Genomic DNA, 20,670 nt, shown 5'->3' with positions numbered 1-20,670 from the left:
ATGTTTGGTACTAGGTGGGTACTAAAATTATCAGGGGGATCACTTCATAAATTATATAATTGTGTAACCATTTGTACACCGAAAACTAATATAAAATAATATTGAATGTCAACTGTAATTGAAAAATTAAAAAAGGCAAACCCTCCCCACCCCAAATCTGTTCAAAAGATAACTCTTGAAAGGCCACTGTGTGCAAGAGGTCATGGGGAGCAAAATGGATGCAGTCTCTGTCCACTTGTGGCAGGAAGTCTAGTTGGGAAACTTCACATGAAATAAATGATCACACAATATGTAATTATAAATTGTGATAAGAACTATGAAGGAAGAATATAGAGTGCTATGTGAAAGTTTAGCAGGGGAACTGATTTATACCGGGGGAGGGTCATGGACGGCATCTGAACCAGTGTCATTTAAGCTGAGGTCTGAAAGATAATTGAGTAAAAGTTGGGTCAGCCACTACAGCCAACACCGGCAAAGGCTCTGAGGCAGAGTTTGCTGAGAAACTGAAACATGTGGGCAAAGCTTAGTGAAAGAGAAGGAGAGTGCTGGGAGAACTTCAGGTCAAAGATGTCAGAAGGAGCAATAGAAATAAATATCCCTAGAAAAATCCAGCATAGATAAAGAATATAGAAAAAATAATGCTTTAAGTTTACAATGTTTCATATCTGTTGTCCCAGTTAATCTTCACTAGAATCCCGTGAGTCAGGGAGGGCAAGCATAATTATGGTTATTTCTACCATTGAGGATTAAAACTCAGCCAGGGACAAAGTTTTGCCGGTTTTGGTTTCGTGATTCAAACTCGGGATGCAAACATTGTGGGTTTTCTGGGAAGCCAGAAGGGAGCGGGTTGAATGAAACATAAGTGACCTGCCGCTACGCTCAGTGACTATCTGCAGAAAGAAGGTTGTGAACTAAATTTAATAGTAAATACTTCTTGGTTGCCACTCCGTACCTACCCTTCTGGGCTGTTCTCTCTGTGTAAAGACAGAAAACGAAATCGTGCATTTTTGAGAATGACTTTTAAATACGACAGTTTTGTAATTCTGAGATTTACACATCAGGACAAAATTCGAGTGTAAGCTACCAATATCTGGCTGGAACCTAAAAATCGGAGCAGCCCGAAGGGTTAATCAAAATCAGAAACTGCAACTCCTGGGAGGCTTTCTGGCTGGGGCTCCTCCCCGCCCCAATCAGTCTCTATTCCGCCAGGGCATGAGGAGACCAATGACGGTTAGTGATTTGAATAGACCAATAATATAATGAAACTGTTCTGCTTGGTCAAGTTATCCAATCGTATGGAAGAGGGGCAATCATCTTAGCCAATCCAAAGGTGTGGGGGCGGGGCATAACTTGGGGGCGGTGAAAGAAGTTTGCTGACTAAGATGGCGACTGAGGCGCAGAGTGAAGGGGAGGTGCCAGCTTGCGAATCTGGTCGCAGGTATGAGCCGAGTTTTTGGTCCAGCTGCCTAGGAAACGAGGCGGTTGGCTGGTTATACTGACGCCTTTCCTTTGGGTCATGGTGACCTAACAGAGCCGGACTCTGTGCCATACTCCCACTATGTTTCGCGTCTGCTGGGACTGAGGCGCAGTGGTCGCGCGCGGCGCTGCGCTGGGCTTTAGTCGGGCAAACCGCTTGGCCTTGCGGCCCGTTGGAGGTCCATCCGTGGCGCTGGCTGCAAACCGACCAGTTGGTGGTGGCAGCACTGCCTGCCTGCCTTTGCGCTGAGACCCATCTTGATTGGGAGGAATCTCAAGCTCAGCGCTGTTAAGTGAATTCCCCAACGTCACACAGCGCTGGGGGAGAACTCTCGGTACTTTTTGCTGGGCTCAGAGTCAGTATGTGGTTAAGTCAGAGCAGAGCAAAGGTCTGGGTGTCCGTTAGAAATGTTTTCGAATCCTTGGGCCACTTTTTCTTTTTTAATAAGAATTTATTTTATTATGGCAAGAACACTTAACAAGAGATCTGTCCACTCAGTGAATTTTTAAGTGTACAATATTGTTTAAGTGTCAACAGTATTGTTGACAGTAGGTACAATGTTGTATAGCAAATTTGAAGAGCTTATTTATTTTGTTTAACTGAAACTTTATGTCTGTTAGTAATTCCCCCATTTCCCAATCCTTCCGGCCCCTGGCAAGCACCATTCCACTATTTTAATTCTATGACTGACTATGTTAGATACCTCCTATACATAGTATCATGTAGTACTAGTCTTTCTGTAATTGACTTATTTCACTTAGCATGATGTCTTCACATATGCAGAATTTTCTTTTTGAAAGCTGAGTAATATTCTTTGTATTTACTACATTTTGCTTATTCATTCATCCATTTGTCCATGGACATTTAGACTGTTTCTACATCTTGGTTAGTGTTTTTTTTTTTTTTTTTTTTTAATATTTATTTATTTTAGAAAGAAAGGAGGGGAGGAAAAAAGAGAAAGAGAGGAACATCAGTGTGAGAGAGAAACATCCATTGGTTGCCTCTTGTACATGCTCGACCGGGGACCTGGACCACAACCCAGACATGTGCCTTGACAGGAATCAAACTGGTGACCTTTCACTTTGCAGGACGATGGCCAGCCAACTGAGCTACACTGGTCAGGGCTTTTTTTTTTTTTTTTTAAGGATTTTATTTATTTGCCCTGGCTAGTGTAGCTCAGTGGATTGAGTGTGGGCTGCAAACCAAAGTGTCGCAGGTTCGATTCCCAGTCAGGGTACATGCCTGGGTTGCAGGCCATGACCCCCAGCAAGCACACATTGATGTTTCTCTCTCCCTCTCTCTTTCTCCCTCCCTTCCCTCTCTAAAAAATAAATAAATAAAATCTTAAAAAAAAGATTTTATTTATTTATTTTTTAGAGAGAGGATAAGGGAGAGAGAAAAAGAGGGAGAGAAGCCTTGATGTGTGAAATATCAGTTGGCTGGCTGCCTCTTGCCCTGACTGGCAATCGAACTGGCAACCTTTTGCTTTTCGGTTCATCGTGCAGCCAACTGAGCCATGTGGGTCAGGGCTTGGCTATTCTTAATTGTGCTCAGTGAACATGGGAATGCCAATATCTATTCAAGACCCTGAATTTAACGCTTTTGGGTAAATACCTGGAGGTGGGATTGCTGGATCATATGGTAGTGCTATTTTCAGTGTTTTGAGGAAGCTCCATACTATTTGCCATAGCACCCACATCATTTTTTCATTCCCACCAAGTACAAAATTTCCAGTTTCTCCACATCCTCACTAACACGTGTCTTTCCCCCCCTTTTTTGATAATAGTATCTTGACAGGAGTGAAATAATATCTCTCTGCGATCAAGAACAAGGCACGAAAGCCCACTCTTGCTGCTTCTACTTAGCATAGGGCTGGAAATCTTAGCTAGAGCAATTAGGCAAGAAAAAAACCAAAGGCATTTAAATACTAAAGGAATAAATAAAATCATCTGTTTGCAGACATATTTTTATATATAGAAAATCCTAAAAACTTTAACAAAAAACTTGTTATAAATAATAAACAAATTTAGTAAAGTTAGAGTATGCAAATCAACATACAAAAATCATTGCATTTTTATATACAATGAAATATCTGAAAAGGAAATTAGGGAAACAACCCCATTTACAATAGCACCAAAAAGAATAGAATACTTGGGACAATTTTTAAACCTCTCTCAGCTTCATTTTTTTTTATCTGTAAATAGAAGTAATGATGTCTATTCCAGAAAATGTCAGGATTAAATTAGACATTTCTTTTAAAGAGCTTAGCACTGAGCCTTGCAGGTAACCATTCAATACTTGATAGATTTTCTATTTCCTAGAGCAACTAAAAGAACAGATTAGAGAGATCTGCAGTTTAGGAAATCATTATTTCTACAGAGCATTCTCTCCTAAGCCAGCACACCGAAATTCAGCATTTCTGAGAAAGGCCTTTCAGCTGGGCTTGGCCCAGCCTTGAGATCTTAGTTGTCTTAATTGATTACATATATAGGGTCTGGTACAACTAACACCCTTTTTTTATTACCAAATCATAAGCATGTAATTTCTCTAACATAACAGTATCACACTCAAGCACACCATATGACATTTTAGGTGAAATGTTCAAATTAAAACTGTCAATTATCACACCCATATTACTAACCTACCAACCATACTCAGGCCTTACTTCTGCCAGACCCTGTACATTAGAATTCAGTAGAGCAGTGATTTTCAGCCTTTTTCATCTCATGGCACACATACACTAATTACTAAAATTCCATGGCACACCAAAAAACATTTTTTGCTGATCTGACAAAAAAATTGGTGTAATTTTGATTGATTTACAAAAAAAAATTTAGTAATCATCTACCCTTTTTGCTCCAAAGTGACTTCTTAATATATTGATTTTTTTTTTTTTTTTAGAGAGAGGAAAAGAGGGAGAGAGAGTGAGAGAGAAAGAGAAAGAAACATTGATTTATTGTTCCACTAAGTTATGCATTAGTTGGTTGATTCTTGTATGTGGCCTGACCTGAGATTCAACCTGAAACCTTGGTATATCCGGATGACTCTCCAACTGAGTTTCCTGGCCAGGGTTCCAAAGTGACTTTTTAAAAATCCAGGTGCCTATATTTGTATAAAAGGATTTCTGGTACCAAGAACCCACATCAGACTAATCAGACACAACCTTATTATGTGACATGGCCAATAAGGTGCAGCTCTGTTATATGACCTGTATATTTATGGTTCAAGACACAGCATTCACACTGGACTGCTGTTGCTGTGTTGGCTGTCGTCATTTCTTAATCTGACAATCTTAAGGGAAAAGAGGTCAGTGCCCCTGACTTAATAGTCAAGTATTGCATGCTTTAAAAATTCTTGAGGTGCTGTAGTGCATCTGTTGAAAATCGCTTCAGTAGAGGGATCTTATATAAATTGTGTCCGTGTAAATTGGTTAACTCTTTGGTGTCTCTTGGTACTGGTTACACTGAATAGGCGATTCCAAGTCTTGGGAAGCTGGGTTTATGAGGAGTGGGCACCAAGCTCCTTCCCTAGCTGATATGAGAGTGGTTGAATGTGTTATTACAAATTTTATAGGGGCCTTGATTGGTGTGCCTCTTTGGGTTGGGTGTTGTCCCATTGCTGGTTCGATTCCTTATAAGGGCACATACCTGGGTTGGGGGCCAGGCCCCAGCTTGAGGTGTGACAGAGGCAACCAATGAGTTGATGTTTCTCTTACACATGCATGTTTCTCTCCCTCTCTTTTCCCCTCCCTTCCCCTCTCTCTAAAAATAAATAAATAAAATCTTTAAAAAATCGTTTTATAGGGAAGGATATTCCACTTTTGGAGCTACCTATAAATGGTTGACCATTTTTAGCCCAGAAAGCATAGAGGGGATCAATAAATTTGATTAGATCATCCCTCATCCTATTGTAAAATCTTGAATTGTGATGAAAACCTGAAGATAAAATACTATTCTGTAGCAGAAATAGTTCGTATTCTGAAAGGATGTTGCCAACTAAATTAAATTTTGGTGATAGTATTAGTTACATGATCAATAGGTATTCATGGAATCTTATCTGAACCTGAAACCACTTTTTCAATTCCATATTGTAAAAGACAACTTAGATTTCTGTAAGGCTTTTTGAGGTCAGGACATGTGTATATTATTATTCATATTCCCAATTCTGTAGGTGGTTAATAATGAATAATAGTCTTTATCATTTCTAAGATATAAAATATTACTTTGTGGTGATAAATACCATAAAATTCTCGCTTGCCTTTCAGGTATTAACCTTTCTGATGTTCTGTTGATGGTGTGGCCCCTTGTATTCCATAAAGAAGAGAAAAGACTTGTCTGATTTATGCAGATAATACATATTTGCATATTTTTAATTAAAGTGTAGTTGACATACAATTTTATATTAGTTTCAGGTATTAACATAGTGATTTGACATTTATATTCCTGCTGGTCCGATGGTAGTGGGTTATCAGAATTCAACTAAAGTTAATGACATTTATATTCCTTACATTGTGATCACCACACTAAGTCTAGTAATCATCTGTTACCATACAAGTTGTTATGATAATATTGACGAGTACAGTAACATTGACTATGATGTGCATTCATATTTGCATTATTGAGTATGTGATTATTGTTTAGAACTGTCTAGCTTTCTATTTCCTCATCATTATTTTAAACCTGTTCCTAATAAGTAGACATGCTTTAAATTGTTTTAATCAAAGAATTAAATAAGAAAAATTGTTCCGCCTATAAAGATTTCTGTTGGGAACCTCCCTGCCTGGTTTCAGAAGCTGTAACCCCCCATGGCTAAGGCTGAGTAAAGAGACCTTGGGACCCTAAGCCACTAAGGAGACAAAGCTTATCTACCTGGCAGGGGTGCTGCCTCTGCCCCCTTTACTTCACCCTGCTTGGCCCCTGGCAGATGACTGGTTAGCCAAAGATGGGTAAGATTCCTCAAGGGAGGGGCAAACTAAGACAGGCATGGTCACTATGGGGCCATCAGGGAAGGACTCAGGGGGCCATAGAAAAAAGGGGTGATGGACCCTCACCCCTCGGCTCTGACATAGCCTGAGTCCTCATTCTGTCTCTAAGAAGTCTCCTAATCTCTTGGCTGCCTTACTTCCCGCATCTGACTGAAGCCTGAAACAATGTGGTGCAGCCCTGGGCAGGAACAGGAGGTTCCCCAGGGCATCAGGCCTAGGAAGGAATGCGTAAAGTCTTGTGAAACTGTTTTGCTAAGAATGTCCTCAATTTTCTGATAAGGGTTCAAACGTGAAATGAGTTTTTTTCTCAAAGTCTCATGATCCTTTACCCAACTGACCCTGACTCAGAATATGCCTTCATAGTTCTTTGAATGTTCATTACTTCCTGACAATTATTGATGAGCTTTACCTGTATTCCTGTGCAAATTGAACCCAGTAAAAGCCCACTGAGGAACAGGCTCAAGGCCCTTCTTCCTTTGAAATATTGGCTACCTTTCCTTCCCAAGCAGATCACGTCTTGGTAGACTTCCCATATTTTTCGGACTATAAGATGTACTGCCTCTCCAATTTGGGAGGAATAATGGTTGTTAATGCTGCTGTTGAGTTCTGTTTACATTTACATTGGTGAAATATTATGTTATTTATGTTATTAAATATTTTACCACATTTTCTTGCTTTAAATTTTTTTCCTATTTTCCTCTACAACCTAGCTAGGTCCATCTTATGGTCTGAAAAATATGGTATTCTCATTCCTGGTGGATGGGGGGTGGTGCTCTGCGGACAGTGCTCCCCCAACAGATTTCCAGGTTATATTTTGATCTATTGATGATAAACACCCGCTTCCCTCTATTTTTGACCATTGTCAGCTAGAATGATGTTTTAAAAATTAACCCACTTCATTTGTTATACCTTCAAGTTACTCTTAAATGGATTATACTAAAGGGGAATTTACAAACAGAAGTCATCCATGCTACCAATAGTAGCATAAAGAGACTACTACTGGTCAAAGAGAGAAAAAGCTAAAGTAGAAAGCGAAATATAGCCACCTCCCCATAAAATTGGCAGTAGGAAAATACAGCTCAGTATTTTCTGAATCGGGAAATTTTTTAATTTGGAAAAGAGACATAAAAAGAAAGTGCTATTATTAGATGAAGAGAGGAAATTGATAACAAAGAGTCACAAACTTTTTAACCTCAATATTTACTGGGGAAAAACCCCACTGTGAATCAGAAAAAGCAAACAGGAACATATAGGGGTGGAGGGAGACAGAGCAAGCTCTGGTAGTTATAACAGTTGTGAAAAGTTGGTGACGTTAATATGTCAGCGGTGTCAAAGTTTGGGGGCCCAAGTCTTCTCCTGGATCTTAGGAGTGGCAGGAAACTTAGGTGAAGACTACAGGGTGCTTGCATCCCATTTTGGAAATGTTTTGGAATAAGGAAGTTGCCTGAGGATGGGGAAATGGTCTTGTATCTTGCTAGTTTAATTTACATACACCTTAGAATATAGGATATTGGTGACTAAACATATGACTTCCTGAAGACTTTTTAGTTATATTGTTCTTTCCCTAATAAGACAGCAATGTGGCACTTCAAGAAAAGTGGTAGATGGAACCTTGGTTGATCTAGGTTCAACCAAGGAAGGCCTTTCTGTTCTCACATAAACAAGTTAAGTGGGAAAATATGGTTTAAATATCTGAATCCAGTTTTGTATTTCTGCTGTCAAATTCTATCTGATGAGTAATTAGGAGTAGACATTTCAGGGGTCTTTCTTGAACCTGTATCTTTTATGTTGTATATTTTTATCAATTATCTGGCTTAGTGAATTTGATCATTTGTAGATAAGGCTAGTTTTGGTGGAGGGGGAGAGAAGAAAATAGAATTATAAAATTAATCTGCATAAACTGGTAAGTGGCTCACCTTTCTTTGCCTCTTAACTTTTGGTTGTAGAGCCACTATCACCTGATAGGATGAGATTTTCTTGAAATTAATGATGACCACATATCCTTTTTTCAGAGGGTGAAATGTGTTTAGAACTAAATGAATCAGATACTGAACAAAGTGGGAAGAATAATGATTTTAATGAAACCCCCACAGAGAAAACCAAAGAAAGTGGTGGGGCGGGGGGAAGGTTAAGGGTGGTTGCCAGTTGGTTGTGTGGAAGTTTCTCAGAGAGTGGCAATCTTTTCTTTTTCTATTTTTAAAAAGATTTTATTTATTTTTAGAGAGGGGGGGAAGGGAGGGAGAAAGAGAGGGAGAGAAACATCGATGTGCGAGAGAATCATCTATCAGTTGCCTCTTGCATGCTCCCCAACCCAGGACTGAACCTACAATCCAGATGTGTGCCCTGGCCTGAATTGAACTGGCGACCTTTTGCTTTGTGGGATGACACCCAAGCAACTGAGCCACACCGGTCAGGGCTTTTCTTGTTTTAATTGGAAGTCAAGAACTATTGGGTCTGGTGTCTGGTAGATTGGTTTGGGGAGACTGACTCCATTCAGGCTCACAAGAAGCCAATTGCTTTATGCAAATTTGGTAATTTGCATGAGGAATATGATGGCTATGTATGCCACATTGCTAGTACATTTTATCTTTGGGAGAGACATATCACACTTGATTAGGTTATTATTATTTTAGATCAGCACTTTAAATACCTTACAATTTTATTTGTCAGTTATACCTTAATATAAACTGGGGTAAAAAGAATCAGCTATAATTCTTAGGGGTGAGATAGACTGTGCAAGGAAGAAGTCCCCTAGGGTAGAGATCTGGACCTTGTTAGAGAAGGCCTGGCCTTGGCTCCCTGAATGGCAGAGAAGTTGCTGTCATGGAACTTATTGGAAATTCACATTGTGGAATCAGCTAGAAATTCACCCTTTAGGGCACTGGGGAAAGTTGTTTATAGAGAGGAGCTTTGGGAAGCTACTGCCTTGTGGGTGCTGCTGACTGTTGTAAACCGCAGGAGTCTATCACTGGAGAAGCTGCCCATGCTGCCAGGGCTGGGTGCCAGAGAAGCTGTGCACACTGCTGGAACTTGCCTAGAGGGGCACCCTGGGACCAGACAGGAAAGGCCCTTTCTCCTGCAGTGTCTCTTCAGTGTCCTCTATTATAATGCTTAATATTGTGCCAGCTGGAAAAGGAAATCTATTTAAAGGCTCTGGTTCCATTTTTGCAGCGTAAGCAATGATGGGTAAGAGGGAATAAATTGGTAACTGGTACATATGAAGAATCATCTTATCTCCATGTTCAAAGCTTCCTTTTGTGTAGCACTTCCTAAGTCTAATTATAGAAAAGTATGAGGTGGTGTGTAAGATCTTAGTGAACGAGGAGGGACAGAAAGAAATCAGAGAGGACAAGAAAGTAATTTGTGGTTAACTTTGCACTGAGACACTTATTTACATATAAGCTTATAAAAGTCTATATGCATGTACCACTCCCTACCCAGGCCCCCACAATCAGTACAGTCCTTGTCCCCCACTCCTTTAGCCACACAATTAGTGATTTCCCCCATAACCCATCCTCTGGAAGCCAACAGGGAGCCAGGTCTTTGAGCACTAGCTTACCTGTGACTCTGGGCTTGGTGCCATTTCCTCAACTAATAAACCCATACTTTCTTGGCTGAAAAAAAAAAAAGTCTAGCTCTGACTGGTGTGTAGCTCAGTGGGCTGAGTGCCTTTCCCAAACAGAAAGGTCTCTGGCTCCATTCCTAGTCAGAACACATACCTGGGTTTCGGGTTCAGTCCCTAGTCGGGGTGTGTGTGAGAGGCAACTGACTGATGTTGCTCTCCCTCTCTTTCTCCTTCCCTTCCCCTCTTAAAAAAATAAATAAAACCTCAACAAAAAGTTGATATGCGTTCCAAATCAACGACAGTTTTCTAGAACATTAAACCTGAAGCAAGACTGTTAAATTATGTTTAACTTACCAACTATTTATATATACATTTTGAAGCATGCTGATATTTAAAATATATAGTATTGCCTTATTGATCCCTGCAGTTTCAAACCTGCAAAGATTCTGGAGGGTATGTTGTTTATTGATCATTTTCCTGCAACTAAAGCAGTATGTGTCTCTGAGCAAGCCACTTTGACATTTCACATTTCCCTGTTTTTTTTTTTTTTTTTTTTTACATGGGGTTGTTACTGCTATGTAGTTCCATAAAGTTTTAGAAATTTGTGATTGTAATGATCTTGAAATAAATATACGTATATATAATTTTAGAAGAGTTACCACATTTCTGTCGAGGGCTGGGTATTTATTGCACGTGAATCTTTTTAACAAGGGTAGTATTGTCAGAGTAATAACTTACTCTTCATTTAGATTTAATAGCAGCATCAGTTATTTGGCATAAGACAGCATTAAATTAGGAAGTTTTATTTTTATTTTTATGAGAACCATTGAAATGTGAATGGTGAAAGTAGTTGAAATATGTTGACTTGAAGAACTAAAGGCTGCTTGTTGTGTATGCTGTGATTGGTGCATTGGGCTGAACCGAAGGTCACATTTGTAAGAAAAACCAGGACTGGTTTATGAAAAGCTAAGAAGCATTTGAATAATGTTGTGGAAGGGAGAAGCACAAGAGATAAGACAAAAATTAAGAAAGGAAAATATAGAGAGGAGAGGGTGGCTTTCTCGGAGAGGCTGCCAGCTACTGCCACAGGGTCAGGCTTCGGAGGCCAGGACGATCATGAGTCTAGCAAGAAGTGAGACCAGACCAAGAAGGAGGTAGGGAGGCAGGGTTTCCAAGGTGACCACTCTGTGCTCCAAAGGTGAAGATGGGGAAAGGAGGGCTGAGATTCCTATCAGAGGTAGTTTTCTTTTTAAAAAAGATATTATTTATTTATTTTTAGAGAGAGGGGAAGGGAGGGAGGAAGAGGGAGAGAAACATCGATCTGCTTCCTGTTGCACTTCCCTAACCTGGGACCTGGCCCGCAATCCAGGCATGTGCCCTGATCAGGAATTGAACCAGTGACATTTCAGTTTGACGGATGTTGCCTGACCCACTGGGGCCACTCCAGTCAGGGCAGAGGCAGTTTTTTTATATATTTATATTTGTTAGGATTCTTTCAGTTGTTTGTGACAGACTTAAACTTAAACTATCTTGAGTAAAAAGAGACATTGATTGGCCCAAGAAACTGAAAAGTCCAGAGTATAGATCAAGCACAGTGTAGTCTGTACTGGTAATCTCAAATCTCAGCGTCACTAGGCATCTGCCTCAGGCTCTCTTAGATCTGATGTCCTCTGGTGCTGCTTCATAGGAAGGCAGGTTCTTCATAAAAGGTGGCAGTAACGGGCCACCAACACCTTCAGCCATGCATTCTACTAGTTAGTTAAGCAATCTTAGTGTCTAGCAAGAGTTTTGAAATTGAGTCCTTTTGTCCTGATCTGGCCTGTGGGCCTTTGCCTCAGACATGGAGGAGGGTAGAGTGTTTTGATTAGTTACTCCTGGGTCATTTGCTTGCATTTGGCGTCCAGGGGGAAGCATCAACTCACCAAACCACATGGACTGAAAGCTGGAGAGAGGTTAGTCCTCAAAGGAGAATAGGGGTGCAGTTACCAGAGGAAAGGGGAAGGAGGGGGTGGGGAGCCTGGACAGCAGGTGTCCCCTGCTGTCTCTCTCACTCTCCTGTGCACTTCCCTTTGTTGAAGATTTGTCGTGACAAGGACTTTCCACTGCTATGTGGAGAAAGCATTGTATGTTTCTTAAAAACAAACAAAAAGCAAACAAATAAACAATCAGTCCCTTATTTAAGCATTATGATTATTATTTCCCACTGTCCAAACTTTACTCATTTTTAAGACCTAGCTCAGATCTCAACTCATATATGGGTGAGAGATCCTCTCCTACTTCTGAATTCTTAGAGCTTTTATTGTCTGTGCCGTGCAGTTGGCAGTCTTGTGTTATGGTTGTTACTACTATTTAAAATCTGGTGGGAAAACCATTTAAAATATTAATAAAGTAAATTATGATTTTTGAAACAAGTTAAAAAATGTTCAGCTGTCATAAATGTAGATTAGGCCATCCACCAATGTTCTTTTTTGTAATTAAGTATAATACTATCATGGGGAGTATTAAAACAGTTTCATCAGATGCTGACAAGTTTTGCTCAAAACTTACCTTATAAATAATTATTCAAATATGGAGTAGGTTAGTGACAGTGAATGACATTTTATCATGGGAAATGTGTTAGTATCAAATTCATAACTACAAGTTTGTATAAAGACATAACTTTTTAATTTTTAATTTTTAAATTAATGTTTTAAAACAATTACTGATTTTAGAGAGAGAGAGGAGGTGAGAGAGAGAAACATCGATTTGTTGTTCCATTTATTTATGCATCCATTAGTTGATTCTTTTTTTTAAGATTTTATTTATTTATTTTTAGAGAGAGGGGAAAGGAAGGAAAAAGAGGGATAGAAACAGCAATGTGTGGTTACCTATTGCATGTCCCCTACTGGGCACCTGGCCTGCAACCCAGGCATTTGCCCTGACTGGGAATTGTACTGGTGACCTTTTCCTTCACAGGTCCATGCTCAATCCACTGAGTTACACTGGCCAGGGCCATCGGTTGATTCTTGTATGTGCACTGACTGGGTATTGGACCTACAACTTTGGCATATGTGACGATGCTCTAACTGAGCTGTCTGGCCAGGGACTTTAAAAAAATTTTTTTAATTGATTTTTGAGAGAAAGAGAGGAGAGGGTGGAGGGTGGAGAAAGAGAGACAGACAGACAGACAGACACGGATTTATAGTCCTACATTTTTATGCATTCTCGGGTTGCTTCTTGTGTGTGCCCTCACTGGGGATCAAACCCGCAACCTTGGTGTATTGGGAGGATGCTTTAACTGAGTTACTGGGCCAGGGTAGCCATAGCTTTTAAGATATTAAGATGAAAACATCATAAATAATAGTATCATTTACTAAGTTAAGTATAGGTAATTTGTAAAGTTGAGCTATTGCCTAAAAGCTAAACACCAATTTTTGTTATTGCAAGAATGAAACAGAACCACAGAAAAAGAAAAATTCAAACTCCTGCCAGTTGAGTTTAGTTTAGTTATGCCATAGTATTAATCCTTGAGCTTTTTTTTTTTTTTAAAGATTTTATTTTATTCTTAGAGGGGAAGGGAGGGAGAAGACTGAGAAAAACACCAATGTGTGGTTGTCTCTTGAGTGCCCCCTACTGGGGACCTGGCCCCCAGGGCTGTGGCCCAAGCATGTGTCCTGACTGGGAATCAAATCTGCAACCCTCTGGTTTACAGGCCAGTGCTCAATCCACTGAGCCACACCAGCCAGGGCAACCCTTGAGCTTTTGAAGAGTTATTACATAATTAAAATATTATTTATATTCACAAGTATGAAAATTAGGTGTTTTCCTTAAAGGCATATAGATCAGTTTCAAATAAAGCTAATTAAGTTTAGACCTTATTTTTTTTTGCTTACTGACCAGAGTGTATTACATAGCACAAAAACTAATTTGGCATTCAGTAAGATTATAAAATACAACAATGATCTTAGCCAATCTATAACAGATAAATTTCTCCCAGTTCAACAGAAAGTGTTGTCCAACATAACATATAAAGCTACATCCACTTCAAAAAGGTTCCTGATTATATGAACTGAGATTTTTGGGCTTTTCATTTTTCACCATAGAAAATTAAAATGATTTGGTTCATCTTCGTCCAAGTTTCCGAAATGTGTTGTAATAAAAAAGTAAAACAGTATTTTACATACTTTAGAATACTATGTTATCTGATTAGAGATAAAGGTGTCTCAACCAGGTTCTATCAATATCGATAAAAAAAAGAAAAAATCATGAATGAAATATAGATATCATGTAGTTCTTAATATTAAATTTGTAGTTGCATGTCACTATAATGATAACTAAATTTGCCTCCGTGCTTCAGTTATACCTTTGGGGAGGAGAGAACCTCATTATTTAGAAACGTGACTTTGGGATTATATATATAATGAAAAATTCTTCACTTGTTTTATTTTCATACTGAACACAATTACAATAGTAAAGCCAAGTATGTAGTGACAGTGAAACTAAAGAAAAACTCACCAAATAACAGGAAACTAAGAAATAGGGGAAGATCAGAAGCCAAGAAAGTGTACAGCAATGTATTTAGTAACATTTTACTCAACATTATCATTATATACTTTTTACTATCTAAAAAAAATCTTTATACTTTAGTCAGAGATCACTACATGCACTGTATAAGAAGCCCTTGGAGGTATGGCTAACTTTTGTATACTTAAGTATATTTCTCATTTTAAAGGTTTCTGAATTGTAGAATCTCCCAATCTCTGTTGTTTGCAATAATAGTTATTTCATTCAAGTAACAAGGTGTACTTTGATTTTTCCTCTTGGTAAGATCATTTTGTGGCAGCTATCCTTGTGACTAAGCTCTCCTCAGTTAGATGGCGTTCAGTCTGCTTTAATTGTTAGAATGACCTTAAACAAGAGATCAGTTTTTTTATCTGTGCTTTTCATTAAATAAATAAACGTGGCTTTTAAATATTAAAAATCTGTCCACCAATGTGAAACATGCACTTAATGTCGTTGCGTTAACAATTTTCACTGAAAATTTGAATCTGGGGTGTGTGTGTTAAAACTGTACAGAGGCTAAAGTCTAAATTTTATTAAAGCATAAACATTTTAACTGACAATAGAGTCTTTTTAGGTGTTCAGAAATAAAAGTGTTGAAACAAATTGGAATATTTAAATTTTTAAAAACTTAATTTCAAAATTATTATATAATTTATGTAGCATAAACCTCATATGTTAGAATTTATCTTTTCAACATTACATCATCTCAACAGTTGGTGTCATTCAGGGTGCTGGGTGGGAAAGTGTGCGTGTTGTGTTTACTAGGGTGGCGGTTGCTTCAGATTTACTACAGGGAAAAAAGTCTCATAATCACTTTCAGTTTCGGAGGAGTTTGACAAATGCCCAAAGATCTCTTTCAAATACTGATGCTTAGGAGGCTAATATATGCAAATGCAATGAAATAAAATTGTTTGCAACCTAATTTTCAAAGTCATCTTCTTGGGCCTCCAAATGCTAATTGCATCCAGAATTGGCCATTTGTATTTTTGAAAATAGAGGTAGTGGAACAAAATAAATAGAATTTTGTAGTGCTTAGTGGGTTTTTACCTTTGGAGGCCAGAGACTTACTTTGGTCTCTTGTGCCTATATCTTACAATTTCTTAAAATTGCAAAGCATTCAGTAGATCATGGTTAGTTTGATTTTAATGACACATGAGTGACTGATTTCTTGTTTGGCTACTACGTGTCTCAGAAAAGCAGTTAACCTTCTTATGCTAGTTGATAAAGATACTTGTAATTAGGTTGATAGAATATTGACTAAGGTATAGACTCTTAAGAATTTTCAATTTGTAAACTTGTGTAGATATGAACTAGTCATGTGCCAGAGCAGAAGCGTCTATTGTCTCTTGGACAGTGCCACTCTGAACTTTGGAACAAGTGGATTTAGTAACAGTCTTTTGAAACCTAATCAGATCATATACTTTGAGTTTTAATTGCCTGAGGCTCATGACATTTAAAGTCTGTAGAAAAGAGTTTTCTGAAGCTTTGATTGCTTTTTTTGAGGGATTAATAGCTGTTGTTTTAACTCTCACCCGAGGATATGTTTATTGATTTTAGAGAGAGAGGAAGGGAGAGAGAGAAACATCGATGTGAGAGAGAAATGTCAATTGGTTGCTTCCCATATGCGCCCTGATTGGGGATCGAACCTGCAGCTTAGATATATACCCTGACTGGAACTGAACCCGAAACTTTTTGGTGCACAGAATGATGCCCCAACCAACTGAGCCACTTGGCCAGGGCAAGGGGTCAATAGCTTGTACACGTAGATAACAAGGCCCTGTATTGTCAGCAAAGCATCTTACAGAATTTTCTCCAAAGAAATAGGATATTTGGTGTTACTTTTCTTTTCTTTTTTTTAAAGAAAATCACTTTATTCTAATTGATTCACAAACAGTAACATCACAAAAGCAGGTTTAAGGAGGCCACACAAACATTTGCCCAGCCCCAAACTCAATGCCACCTCAGTGAACTGCTGTATAGTAAGAACACTCTTTTCTATTGCAGTTCTGAGGCAAGGAAGTTATTAATGGTAGGATAGGTTTAACTGGTAGTTTTATATTTTCACTATCAATTATATCTTTATAATAAATTAACTTGGTCACGAGAGATGATTTTCCATTTCTTCTATATGAACTTCTCGATTAGGCTAACCCATTTGCAAACCTGCACTGTTTTAGTACCTCACTGAAACCCTGACAAAGCTTAAGGTCACTCTGGTTCTGTGCACAGTCCAAAAACTGTTTCATCTCACAGTGGCATGGGCCAAACTGCTGCTGCTGCTGCTGGGATGTCGGCTGAGTTCTCTGAAGCTCCTGGTAAGTGATGTCAGGCCTTGAGGGCTCAGCATTACTTCCTCCGCTGGAGCCCCCAGTGATGGCTTGACCTAGAGTGTGGCTGACAGCAGAGCCCACAGCCACACCAGCTGCAGTGGTTGCCACCTGGGCCATGCGACCTGGCTGCTGGGGGGCAGCAGCAAGTGAGCCCACAGCAGATGGTAGAGCTGGCGTTGGTGGCTGAGTTTCTGGTGCTGGCCTGGGCACAGCTCTTATCTGAGGTGCCTGGCTGGCCGGAGGGGCCATGTGAGAGGTGTGACTTCATCTTCCACATGGCATCGTAACTGTGCTGTGGCTCTGTATCTACAAGTGCTTGGTGTTATTTTTCTAATATAAGTAAACTACCTATTGTACACCACCTGTGAGCAGCAACAGAATTATAGTCACCCCTTGGTATCTTAGAGGGATTGGTTCCTGGGCTCCCCGTCCTCACACCAAAATCCATGGATGTGCAAATCCCGTATGTGAAATGGTGTAGTATTTGGACCTGGCTGGTGTGGCTCAGTGGATTGAGTACTGGCTTGAAAACCAAAGGGTTGCCAGTTCGATTCCCAGTCTAGGGCACATGCCTGGGTTGCCAGCCAGATCCCCAGTAGGGGCTGTGTGAGGGACAACCACACATTGACATTTCTCTCCCCTTCTCCTCCCTAAAAATAAATAAATAAAATCTTAAAAAAAATCTTTAAAAAAATGGTGTAGCATTTGAATATAATCCAATTCAATCCTCCTGTGTATTTTAAATCATGTCTAGAGTATTCTTAATACCTAATGTAAATAGTTGTTATGCTGTATTGTTTGGAAATAACAAGAAAGGAAGTCTGTACGTGTTCAGTACAGATGCAACCACCAGTAGGCCTAACTATTGATGTATGGTATATGTCAGCCACAATGTAACATTTTTTGAATGTTTTTTGTTCCTGGAACAAGCAGATATAGAGGGGTGACTGTAATACCAATTCTTGTGACACCCAAAAGAATAAAAATTGATGAGTAAATATATATCAATAAATTAGTGTTATTGTTACTCTGAGGAAGAATATTAGCCTTTTGGACTGAGAATATTACATGTTATTCCATAGAGCAAAAATCTCAAATCAGGTTTCCAAAAATGTTTAGGCTAAGAGATAAGCAATCAAGAATTCTTACATTCTTCCTGAAAGTGGCTAGAGGTGATCTCTGAAAATGGTTTGCTATTCACTTGACCCAGAAAACTCCACAAATTTACGCAAATCAAGAGGTTCAGATCTTCGTGTTCACTTTAAGAATAATCACGAAACTGCCCAAGCCATCAGGGTATGCATACTTGAAAAGCCACCAAGTATCTGAAGGACGTCAGAAGCAACGTGTGCCATTCCATCATTACACTGGTGGAGCTGGTAGGTGTGCTCAGGCCAAATGGTGGGGCTGGACACAGGGTGGGTGACCCAAAAAGAACGCTGAATTTTTGCTGCACATGCTTAAAAATGCAGAGAGTAATGCTGAACTTAAGAGTTTAGATGTAGATTCTCTGGTCATTGAGCACATCTGGGTGAGCAAAGCTCCTAAGGTGTGGCACAGAACTTACCAAGCTCATGGGCAGGTTGACCCACACACGAGCTGTCTCGGCCACATTGAGATATTCTACTGAAAAAGAGCAGACCATTCCTAAACCAGAAGAGGAGGCTGCACAGAGGAAAAAGATACCCCAGAAGAAACTGAAGAAACAAAAGCTTATGGTCTGGGAGTAAATTCAGTATAAAATAAATGTTAATAAAAGTAAAAGCAGAGTGCTGGTTGTCTTTAGTAAATATATTTCAAGTGATGATACAAGTTTTCTTCTGATTAGGATTAAAAACAGATTACTGCCCTGGCTGGTGTAGCTCAGTGGATTGAGCGCGGACTGCGAACCAAAGTGTCGCAGGTTCAATTCCCAGTCAGGACACATGCCTGGGTTGCAGGCCACAGCCCCCAGCAACTGCACATTGATGTATCTCTCTCTCTTTCTCCCTCCCTTCCCTCTCTAAAAATAAATAAATAAAATCTTTTAAAAAAAAGCAGATTACTGTATTTTGTTGTATATGATACACACTTTTTTGCCCAAATTTTTGAGGGAAAAATAAGGATGTGCATTATACATGGGTAGTACTAATTCCGTATCTATATGTTTTTTATTTGTTTTTTTCCCTGCCCTTTTAATTCTTTTTTAAAAATATTTTATTTATTTATGTTTAGAGAGAGGGGAAGGGAGGGAGAAAGAGAGGGAGAGAAACATTAGTGTGTGCTTACCTCTTGCATGCCCCCAACTGGGGACCTAGCTGGCAACCCAGGCATGGCCTTGACTGGGAATCTAACCAGTGACCCTTTGGTTTGTAGACTGGCACTAAATTCACTGAGCCATACCAGCCAGGGCTAATGTTTTTAATTCTTTTACTTATGCATTAAAAATGTAACTCTAGAAAGCAATGACGATATCTGTATGCAAAATAATACCCTGGAATGTGATAATCAGTTTTGTTTCTAAATACAAATAAGTAAAAAGTTGAATTAAGAAATGAAAATGAAAGATTTTTTTCATGAAAGTTTGGGCCAAAAAATGTGAGCATGCATTATACATGGGAGCACATTGTACATGGAAAAACGTGGTATTCTGTTTGCCCTCTGTTGTTAATTTTGGTTTATAAACATGCTGTCTTGAAAAAAAACTTCTTTCATCTTTAAGTAGTTTACCAATTTAATTCAGATTAAGTTACTCTAGTACTTTGAATTTATTGAGTAGTTCAAGTTGAGACCAAATATAATGGCCAAATATATTTGTGCAGACTTTTGGAATCTACATTAAAGAAAGGAGGTTCATAATACCAAACCTTGGACAGCTACTCGTAAAGGCAGACCTTAGGGTGTAAATGTTTCAGAATTTTTGTCTAAGAAATTGGATATTGTTCCCTGATATCTTACAGTACTACTTATCAACTTTGTACCATTTTTGTTACAAAAAAAAAAACAAAACAAAACCCTGCCAATGTAGGCATATGGGGTCTGTTTTATCTTTTCTTCTTATGCACAACTTTTATGATACCAGCTTAAATTTGATATGTAGAAAAGGAAAGAATAATAGCCTCTTGCTTGATATTTGTGTGCCTTCCTGTCACACAAAGGGACACATGGAAAGCCATGTTTCAGAGCCATGCTTTGGAGGGTGGGAAAGCAGTAAGAGAGTGCGTACTTCTCTCAGGGTGGTAAATTAGGTTTAGACAACTTTAAATATAGCTCGTATTTTGATAGATGTTGCCAAGGTTGTGGTTCTTGGAGAACAAATCAAGTTAAGCAATTCACTAGGGAGGAAACATTTAGTTTTGTGGGTATGAAGTTGTAGTAGGAGTCAGCCAAAAGATACATCGGCAGGTACAGATTTTTTTCCTTTGGATTTTGCAGATTAATGGCTTCAACATGTCTCAAAGGCACATGCATTTCATTTTTCTGTAATTGATTTTTTAGCTGTGGGTTCTGTTTTTAGTTCTTTCACTAGGCATATCACCTTTCATGTAGGGTTCCATCTAGTGGTAAAAGTGATTATTGCAGACTATAAATAGGTTATAAAAATTATCCTTTTTGAGGGGTAGGTCTTGCCTTTATCACTCTTTGGGATAGTTGCCTAGTATATGCATTTAAATACTGAAGCCATTTGCTATCTCTGTGCCTACACACCTAATCTAATTCTCCTGGTTCTGGCTATTGAAAACTTTTATGATGAGGAAATTAACTTTTAGTATATACTTTGATTTTCTATCAT

General features: G+C 39.0%; 1 protein-coding gene and 2 pseudogenes across 2 annotated transcripts in view; 2 read left to right on the top strand and 1 right to left on the bottom strand.

Annotated features, from left to right (window-relative positions):
* The first annotated feature begins 1,363 nt into the window (after positions 1 to 1,363).
* Positions 1,364 to 20,670, top strand: part of ARHGAP19 (Rho GTPase activating protein 19) — a 67,124-nt gene continuing 47,817 nt past the window's right edge. For both annotated transcript variants that reach the window (XM_045853801.1, XM_045853800.1), the window contains exon 1: positions 1,364 to 1,438. In XM_045853801.1, coding sequence (XP_045709757.1) covers positions 1,383 to 1,438 — 56 coding nt within the window. In that variant the 5' untranslated portion in view covers positions 1,364 to 1,382. The remainder of the gene's footprint in view (positions 1,439 to 20,670) is intronic.
* Positions 16,710 to 17,180, bottom strand: LOC123828703 (annotated as a pseudogene).
* On the top strand, positions 18,084 to 18,628 carry LOC123828702 (annotated as a pseudogene).

The sequence above is a fragment of the Phyllostomus hastatus genome, unplaced genomic scaffold (assembly GCF_019186645.2).
Source record: "Phyllostomus hastatus isolate PE091 unplaced genomic scaffold, TTU_PhHast_1.1 phas_scaffold_1066, whole genome shotgun sequence".
In the NCBI taxonomy this organism is placed as follows: Eukaryota; Metazoa; Chordata; class Mammalia; order Chiroptera; family Phyllostomidae; genus Phyllostomus; species Phyllostomus hastatus.
This window is presented reverse-complemented; position numbering and strand designations above follow the sequence as displayed.